Source organism: Lipotes vexillifer, unplaced genomic scaffold (genome assembly GCF_000442215.2).
Source record: "Lipotes vexillifer unplaced genomic scaffold, Lipotes_vexillifer_v1.1 scaffold195, whole genome shotgun sequence".
Taxonomy (NCBI): Eukaryota; Metazoa; Chordata; class Mammalia; order Artiodactyla; family Lipotidae; genus Lipotes; species Lipotes vexillifer.
The window spans coordinates 333,824-344,385 of NW_006799532.1; the positions used below are offsets into that span (position 1 = coordinate 333,824).

The following is a 10,562-nucleotide window of genomic DNA, read 5'->3' on the forward strand; positions in this document are numbered from 1 at the left end:
AAAAAAGCACTCCTCAAATAGATCCAAGGGAGTTAGTAATATCACCATTATATGGCTTTAGAGAAATAATGTGAAAGGTTAATTATATACTATATTTAGGAAGGTAAGTACTTGTCCATGCATCTTAAAAAGTGTTCCATCCAAATAATCTTGGTTTTAGTGTTGAAAACAAAACTTTTAATGACATGGAAAATCCGCTTATAAAGTAGAAAATCTGATTACTAGAGAAAATAAATGTCATCAAAGAATAACATTTTCCTTTCTATATGTGTCACAAACATAAAATACAAGTATTATTAAACATACTCAAATTGATTTTGAATTAGAAAATTTGGATTTTTGTAGTAAACAATTTTTTTCTTATTGCTTTACCACAAAACTTCCTGACTGCTGCTTTATTAAGGTAATATCTTAAATGGTTCCTGTAAACATGTTACTAGTTTAAATATCTTCCAGTTCTATTAAGTTAATATGCAACTCAAAGAGTATAATTTGGTTCCTATAACTAATTAAGACATACTAGAAAAAGGTTATACTCTAAGCAATCTTAAGACCAGTGCCTAGAGAATGGATTAATGGACCAGTGCCTAGATGTATGATTTTATACCTCTTACATATCTATAGTATTAATCATCATATGCTTGAGAACATTCACACACACGCACAATTATTTTTTTGCCAGTTACTTAGATGGCATTATACAACTCAGTCACTGATATAAGGGGCCACTATGTAGAAAAGGGAATGCCAAGCAGAGATAAGGAGAAATGGTTAATAGTTATTTCACAGTTTTAGAGCATCTAGACTCATTTCTGGGTTGATGCTTCAAATAAGAGAACCTATAAAATGTATACTTGTGGTTTCTCTATGTGCACAACTTTTTCCAGTGACCAGGCATTTCACAGTAGTCTTATATTTAGCTGAAGCAAAGCAGATAACCCAGTTTCACTAGCATAGTCACAGGCTCAGCCTGAGTCATATCACTGAAGCTGGGTCATATAGCCAGCCAGCTGCATGCAGCAAATGATGAGCTGCACAGCCCTGCTCAAGACATGGGATTGCAGTGCATGTTTCATGACTACAAAGTTGAAGGAAATTTCACTTTATCAGTTTTCTGAGAGTTACAGTCATCCAAAAACCATTTTCTCTAGTCACATTAGCCATCCTAGCATCATTACAGAAGCACACCTACCAAAAACTGTGAGACCCCTGACACCCCACTTTGAGAAATCAAAGAAATGGGAGGAAAAGAAATGGAGTACTGAGAAATAGATATATGATGGCAAAGGAGCATCAGAAAACTAAATGTCTTGTTCAGTTTATGCAATGCTATTAGTATACTCATAATCCCAATTGATACTCTTCATGTATTTATAGGCCAGTAACCCTGCACATACCCACAATCACTCTCACTGCTCACACATAATCCCATTAAGCTATTCCTTCATCTGACTCCATTTTCTTTCACATGGTCCGAGGCACAGGAGATAAAAGGGTTCTTCTGCTTTCTCCATCAATTTCCTATCCTCAATCATCACAAAGTTTATAGGTGCCATGATTCTAGAGATACCCATAAAACTCCCTTAGGTTAATGATCAGCAGCTTAAGATCCACAGTAAACCACAATGTTACTAAAATTAAGACCAATGGAAGTAGATGAATTAAATTTAGTTAAAAACATCTGTTACTTTATAATGATCTATCTTTGCATGTTTAGTCTCCAGTTAATCGGTAAGTTCCAAGATAGAACATCAAGTATTCTTTCCATGTACTATACACAGAATCTATAAGATGATATTGCAAAATGGAAAAATCACCTGTTCAAAAGACTAGCAAGTAGTTCTTCAATCTTATTTTTAGCTTCAACTTCTGATGAACATTTTTTAAATGAATCTTCCTCACTAAAGGACTACCAAAGAAGCATAAATAAGGATTAATAAAAACCCAAATAAACATATCCAATTATCAGTGTATATGTCAAATAAATATTCAACACATTCTTTACTAACTTACCTCATGTACTTAGTTTGAGCCATTTAGTTCACTTTTATATTAAATCTTTTTATCTGCAAGTTATTGTACTCCACTAGAAAGTGCACTGGAAGTCAAGAAAATTACAAAGCTCTAGTACCAATGCCACACTTTATTGTACGATTACAGTGAGGCTCTTAATCTCCTAGGACTTGAATCTGAGTTTAACCTTGGGCAAGTTATTTAACCTTTCTAAAGTACAGTATCTTTATCTTAAAAAAATAATGGGAGGAAGAGGGAGTAAGGGAGGAGGAAAAGGTATGAACAATAGTACTACCTGAAAGATTCACTGTGAAGATTAAATGGGATAATGTATATATTATTATCCCTCAGGAAAAAAATTAATCAATGTTATCTGGGTGATTATACCTTTCTCCATTTCCTAAACCATTAGACTACTCTGAAAACAAGATTTTTAAAAATTAAAATATTTTGCCTACTGTATACAATATAGGCTATTAAAATTAAGTAGTATTCAATCACAGTGGTTAACTTAAGACTTAAATACTAATTCTTAGATTCAATTTAAGACTATTTATTAATCTACTATAATAAATAGCCTTCTCATAGGAAAGGGATCATGTACTAACCTAAAAAGCAAATTAGAATAGTAAGAACACAGTAGTAAAACTAGAAATCTTTACCTCAAATAATGTGACAACCAGTATTCAATTAAAATGAACATCATCGCCACGTACCTGAGGAGGTCCTGAGGGTGTCACAGGAGAGTTATCCTCTCCAAAGCTGAGCTTCTGGATACGCTGAGCAACTGAAATTCCTAATTCCCTTTCTAATATTTTGGATGAAAAGGTCTGAAGATCACGCACACTACTGATACCCAGTGCTTCCAGACGTTTGGTAGTTTTATAGCCAATACCTAAGCAAAAAGAGATGCATACGGTGTTACAACAGTTTTTCTCTTTAAAATTAGCTAATTAAAATATTATAAAGATGTCAACCACGTCTTTTGATACCATAATTGGTATTTTGCTAAGATCAAACTTTATTAAAAATTAGGTTGTTGTTCTGCTCAAGACCTCTGAGTTATGAAACACCTTGAAAACCTAACAACCATAGTATAATATAATGAATAAGGAGACAACCAATAAATACTGTCTTGATATTGATAAAATGAAATTTTTACCACCTGTTACATAACAATGTGGAAGTACTGAAGAATCATAGTTATTATTCATGTAAAGAAAGATTGTCACTACAGCAATTAAAATTCATTACCATTTGCTAATTATTAGCTAACATGACTGATTTCTATACACAATACCACACATTTATATCTGGAGGTAGTAACCATCCCAAATACAACTTCAAGCCAGAAAGCAAACAAACGAATCTTCTCATTAGCAAAACTCCTATGACAAAGTTCTTGCACTAAAACTCAGTCATACTTTATCACAGGAAAAAAATTAATGCTGTGATAAAGGACCATACGTTTCCAGGTTATAACTTTCATGATCATATTCAAGATATACAAAAGTAGGTAAAACTAGGAAAATACTTTCATATATATAGATTCCTAATATAGATTCCCTCCAGAAAACGTCAGGTTTTTTGGTTTTCACCAAGAGCCAAGTACACAGGCTCTAAGAATTAATTACACGTAGCTGTAATTTTTAAACTTAAAGAAATACAATAAAACCAATATATATTTTTCAAATATATTTGTCTTACCAGGCATTTCCTTTATGTGGTTCAAACTATGAATGAGATCTTGAGAACTTTCAGGTAGTAAGAGTGTTTGCTGATTTGGTTTAAAGATGCCAGACACTAATTTTGCCAATAATTTATTAGAAGCCACTCCAGCACAGCCTGTGAGACCCAACTGATTATACATGGCTTCCCGCATCTCAGCTGCAATCTGAGATCCAATAAGTAGTCTGATGTGCAAGATATCATGCAGGTTTATAGCTATAAAAACAGCCAATGTTGTTAAAAGTCACCATCACAAATTTTACTTTTCTTTTTAACAAATGAGTTTTAAAAAGATAAAGGGCTTAATCTATATCCAACCCCACTTCCCTACCACCATACTGCTACACCACCATACTGCTACACACTTAACTAATCTCTCTTGTCCTTCACAGGAATTATGTAAAGTAACTACCACAAGTGAATTCCAAGGCCTGTGATAGCAAATGCATACTGGGAGCGCTGAATGATTAACAGATTACGAAAACTGATCTCATAAAAAATTCCGACAGACATTAGTAGAACTTTTACTCATGTTTATCTGGAAGTAAGCATAAAAGTAAAAGTGTTACATTAATGATAAAGCTAACATTACAGCTTTAAAGATCTGAATCTAAACTTTACACACTACTGGTATGTGCTAATAAAAACAATTTTGGATTTGTATACAGTTTAACGAGATCTTTTATTAAAAGTATAGGGAAATTATATAGAAACAAATTTTCTTAGGTGTGAAAATGACATTAGAGTTATATGAGACAGTCCTTATCCTCAGGAGTATTTACATTTCAAGTGTTATGATGTCTGTAATAGTGGCTCAACAATCTATCAACCAATCAATAAACAGCAAGATAAAGCAAATGTGGCAAAATGACAACAATGGGAGTACCTACAAGGAAGGGCATAATGACTGTTCTCATTGAACCATTCTGTCAACTTTTCTGTAGGTTTAAAAAAAATTTTTAACACAATCTTACGTGGAGGAGAAGGAAGAATTCATGAAGAATTAGATATTTTAGGATAGGATATAAGACCTAGCTCTCTGTAATATGTTCTAACAAACAGAATCTAAGTTTGCTTTAAAGATTATACAGAAACACATTTGGAACCTTCTTGCTACCCAGACCTCGTAAGTGACAAAAGAGCACAGGTACAAAAGACACATGAAAGCTTCATATCTTCTTCTAAGACAGAATGGTAGCTCTACTTCTTTTCTTCTTTAATATCAGGGAGGTGGATAATGACTGGAGATTGATCCACCAGCACTCAAAAAAGGGGAATAAGAGAAAGCACATGCTGGCTGAGACCTATGAGCAAGTATATCAGGACAAGTCAGAGAAAAGCAGAGTAGCTTGCCTTCTATGTGGTATGATTTGGAAGTCACCAGCAGTCACAAGATGTTTGAAAGCCTAATTAGATATTCAGTAGAGTTGATTGCAGCTTATTTTCAAATGCAAATACCCCTGGAAATACCATTATTCATTCATACTTTAATACGCGAAGGAGAGGAACCATTCTGTTTTCTTGCTAAGAGTTGGCAAAGATTATTTGAACTGATTAAATATGAGCTTGCAAAAGATGGCAGGTAGGCCTGGACAAGCTTCCACAAGGGCTAACTTGGGAGGGTCTTGATGTCTTGGGAGAATAGAAGTGAACAAGCAAAGAGGCAGCAAAGGCAAATTTAGTCTTCCTAAAATTTTGCTTAAAAATGGTTTTAAGAAAATCAAAAATTACTCTAAAAAGCCAACTCCTGTAACTTAGGGATGACCTAAATAGTCATCCTCTTTAAAACCGATAACACAGGGACTTCCCTAGTGGCGCAGTGGTTAAGAATCCACCTGCCAATGCAGGGAACACGGGTTCGATCCCCGGTCCAGGAAGATCCCACAGACCACAGAGCAACTAAGCCTGTGCACCACAACTACTGAGCCTGCACTCTAGAGCCTGCAAGCCACAACTACTGAGCCCGCGTGCCACAAATACTGAAGCCTATGCACCTAGAGCCCGTGCTCCGCAACAAGAGAAGCCACCGCAAGGAGAAGCCCGCGCACCACAACGAAGAGTAGCCCCACTCACCACAACTAGAGAAAGCCTGCGCACAGCAACGAAGATGCAACGCAGCCAAAAAATAAAAAAATAAAATAAAATAAAAACTTTAATACAGGACTGTGTCAGAGAAATGAAAGGTGCACAAAGCACTGAGCTACATGTCATAAAAATATGATTTTCTGCCTATTTAATATGGAATAGCAATACCTGATTTTAATCATCTTAGACTGCTGAAATATGGCTAATATATCCAACAAAAGCCAGAATACTTTCAGAAAGACATAATCGGCTCTCTGAACTGACTGAACATTAAGAAATGTAGATACTTTTAGTTACTAAATTGAATGAATAAGAACCCACTTACGCTGATTACCATATACATGACCCGACACAGTCAGTGCTGACGGTTCATCACTTTGAAGCTGCTCTAGTCTCTTCTCAACCATTTCTGTTAGATCCACAAAATTTTCATCAAATCCGAGTCTCTCAACAACTGGACTAAATTCTTCCAACAACTCTAAATTAAAATAACATTGGAGCACAGATATAACTGAAGTTGTAACTAGAACAGATTTAACTCTTTTATGCTTAAAAAAATAATAAAATATGTTGTTAAAGGTTTTACATATATTCACAGTCCCATAATATCTTTAATAAAGTCCTCAGTTAACAGGGATTTTTTTTTTTCTGTACCACATTCTGAGTAAAGGCAATATTTTCCAACAAAATAAGTCCTAAAATAACATTTCCTGGGCAGATACTCATAGCAATAAATTTCTCAATCTCCTATACCTATAATTTCTCTATCTATAGTACATTAAACTTCAGTGCTTATAGTTAATTATGATCTTGAAGCAGTAGGTCAAAGAATAAATTATAGTCTGCTTAGAAAAGTAAAAACAAGTAATAATATATTCTAGCTATGTTTTTTATAAGAATTTTAAAAAGGCAAAACAAAATAAAATTAAAAATTTCCAGTTAATACTAATCCAAAGAGAAAAGTTACTTAATTTTCAAAATATACTACAATGCAATACTTTTTGATTAGTCATCCTCCAGCACATTCCTTAAGGGCAGAGATGGACCATGACTTACATGTATTTGAATGGCCAGCCTCTAACAGAATGCCTAGTCCGTAACTCAAATGTTTACTAAATTGAGCTGAACCAGGATTTGAAATAAGATCAAAACGACTTATCAATTCTCATTTTTAGGATTAAAACTAATAATTTGAAATCATTAAGAAGAATTTTCACTTCTCTCTGAATCACCTATGATACCAGCTAGATGGCAGAAAACAAATTATTAGACTCTTATTATATAAAAATGCATAGGTTCTTAAAGTCCTATAATATGAAAGCTCTGTTTTATTGATGCCAACACTGATAACAGCAGGAGAAAACAATTAATAAAGACAACAGTGTGATCTGGTGACCACCAAAAATCACTTTCAACCTACCTAGAGAAAATCATGTATCTACTCTGAGGAAAAATTGACAATGTGTCTGACCATATAAAAGGATTCTTTTGAATTTCCCTCATCAACTTCTGCTTTTCTTCCCCAAAAGTATATATCTGATGTCCAGCAGTAACAGGTAGAAAATAAAAGTTTATCAAAACAATACTATATAAAAAACAAAGAACAAGTTAAGTGCTAAGGAGAAAAGCAAATTAAGTACCGAATCATGCACAAAGCTGGTGGATCGCTGAATATTGATTGATTATATTGGTTCTATTACTAGGTCATAGGAATAAATCACTTATCCATTCCTGAAGTTAACCTCTTTTTTGCTGTTAACTTGTCAACCCCATAAACAAGAGGCATTTATTAAACATATGATTACATAAGGCCAAAGAGAGGAGTTATAATTAGAGAAAAAACTATCTAGACAAAAATGTAATACTGTAGAATAAAAATATGAAATAAACAATAAGGTTATACATCATAAATAGGTCTGAAATAAATTCAGTATAGGACTATTAGGCTATGTCCCTATTTCAACTCAGAAAATACCATGAAAAAAATTAACAAAATAACATTTTATTGATGCATAAATCATACTTAGAATATTTATTGTTATTATATTAGTGCATTTTTCTTTCAAGATACTACTTTATAAGTTAAGAATCAGCATAAAAACTGAGATTTACTCATTGAATTTCCAGTAGATATTTTCACTGTGAAGAGTTGCAGTGGCACAGAAATCATAAGAGAAAGACTGAGAAGTCTGACAACATAATGTCAGACAAAACACAAACTGGAAAAGTAAAAAAGATGAAACACAAATTGGAAATATATTTATAACACATGGCCATCAAAGGGCTAATTTCCTTAACTTCCCCAAATAATGACACAAACCAATCAGAAAAGAGAGGAGCAATCTAAATAAAAACGGGCCCAAGTGAAAAGACCATTCACCGAAAACATATATAAATGACCAAAAACACATGAAAAAATGCTCACACTTACTTATAGAGAAATGCAAATCAAAACAATGATTTACTATTTTTTCTGCCTATAGGCAAAATCTTTATGAATATCTAATACTGTCATACATACTAGCAATATGTTGGGACAACCTCAAGGGCAACATATAGCAGTATTTCTAATGCAAATTATCTTTGATCTAGCAATTAAACTTTAGGAGCTTACTTTAAGGATATCTTCATGAAAGTATGTGAAAATTTCTGTATGAAAATGTCTACTGAAGCATATATTTGTAAGAGCAAAAAGTTGGTAACAGAGAAATAATCCCTCACTATCAGGGAAGCCACATAATTTACAATAGAGACCTTTTGAATAAAAGGAGGTGCTATTAATAATTACGTAGGGACAATGGGCATAAAGTGGGACATACTGTCTTCATATCAGTAAAGGAATGGTTAAATAAGTTTGGGACAAAATACAACAGAATACTGTGCAAGCACTAAAAAGAATGAGGAAGAGCTATATGAATGAGATGAAAGAACACCAAGAACAAAGGCAAGATGCATATTGTCTGTATTATATCACCTCTTCTATGTACAGTAAAAATTAACTTCTGAGTATTCAGATATACACACATAATTGTGCACATTGTCTATTCACACACAGACATATACACATATGTTGCGGAAGGGGTTTGGGTCATTGTTTTACACATATGGAAAAACCTGATACTGGTTTTTGCATCTTGCCTTTTACTCACTCAACAAGGCATATCTCTATGAGTCAAACAGTACAGCACCAATGCATTCTTTTTAATAGCCATATAATATTCTATCACAGAGAAGTCTTAGTTTATTTAGCCATTCTCACCCTGGTGAGCAATTGTTTTCATTCCATATTTTTAGCAATTATGAACCATGCTACAAGAAACATTTTTGTACATATACATTATTTTAGTTCTATTAGATAAATCCCCAGCAGTGGTATTATTGGGTTAAAGAACATAATAGGTATCTTTAATTTCAAAACATGTTTCTAGATTGCTTTCTTGAAAAGGCTGTAATACTTCGTTTCTACTTTTTCTCACATTCTTATTTTTAGTACTAATGAACTTGAGCATTCTTTTTCCACATTGTTGAATTTGCTCTTTTTGTTAATTGCCTATTCATATCCTTTGTCCATTTTTCTTAAGTTTCTTTTTCTTGTTAATTCCTAAGAGCTCTTGGATATTATATTTAATGCTTTCCTCTGAGAACTGCTACAAATAACCAAAGAACAAGTAAACAAAAACAACAGCAGGGCTTCCCTGGTGGTGCAGTGCTTGAGAGTCCGCCTGCCGATGCAGGGGACATGGGTTCATGCCCCGGTCCGGGAATATCCCACATGCCGCAGAGCAGCTGGGCCCGTGAGCCATGGCCGCTGAGCCTGCGTGTCCGGAGCCTGTGCTCCGCAACGGGAGAGGCCACAACAGTGAGAGCCCCGCGTACCGCAAAAAAAAAAAAAAAAAAAAGAATTTACTAAAACAATAGCAAACAAGATAAATAAAAAGCTGATCCTTATACATTTTAAAACTGTATATATTTGCCATATGCCAGTACAACACATGGTTTCATTTTTCCTGTAATTTACTAAAACACTAAGATTCAAACCCAAACCTTAGTAAGGGGGAGTTTATCTACACTGAAATATTTAATATATACATAAAATCTAAGAAAAAAATATACTCCTTATCTTTGCTAATACTTCCTAACAAATTGGTTTTTAATTATGTTAATCAAACATTACAGAAGCCTCTCTCAACTCCCATTAGTGCATTAGAGTACAGCATATTTCTTTATAGTTTATTTAAACTTGGTATTTAAACTTATAATTAAAAATATCTGGTTCTTTTTGGTTTATCTTCTCCCATTTTCTCACTTAAATATTTTTTTACATTTTCTCATATTTATGTAAACATCAGCATGACAAAGTTCAAATCCCTTCCAACTATACATTTTTGTCACCATTACTCATAATATATTAAGTCATTCTCACATAAATTTTTTTTAAATGGGAAAGCCCCAAAATACAAGGAAACTGACTTATGCATTTTACATTTATTAAAAGATTCATGTAGTTAACAGGCATCCTATATAAAAATTAATGCTGAAAGTATATTGCCCATAATCTGTACCTGTAACATACCTGTAACCTTATATGACATCTCTCTGTAACGAGTCAAATCTTCTCCATTAACTAATACTAGCTGTGGACACTTTTCTTTTGCATCTCTGACATTCATAAGTTTCTTAACTCCAAGTTCCCTAGCTTCATAGTTGCAGGTAACCACCAAATATTTCTGCTGAAC

At 33.7% G+C, this 10,562-nt stretch overlaps 1 protein-coding gene across 1 annotated transcript in view; it reads right to left on the minus strand.

Annotated features, from left to right (window-relative positions):
- POLI (DNA polymerase iota) overlaps positions 1–10,562 on the minus strand; it is a 22,963-nt gene that overhangs the window by 8,697 nt on the left and 3,704 nt on the right. The window contains exons 3-7 of the mRNA XM_007471659.1: positions 10,400–10,562; positions 6,152–6,304; positions 3,721–3,957; positions 2,730–2,908; positions 1,818–1,909 (exon numbers count right to left, since the gene is read on the minus strand). The exon at positions 10,400–10,562 is cut by the window's right edge and continues 1 nt beyond it. Coding sequence (XP_007471721.1) covers positions 1,818–1,909; positions 2,730–2,908; positions 3,721–3,957; positions 6,152–6,304; positions 10,400–10,562 — 824 coding nt within the window. The remainder of the gene's footprint in view (positions 1–1,817; positions 1,910–2,729; positions 2,909–3,720; positions 3,958–6,151; positions 6,305–10,399) is intronic.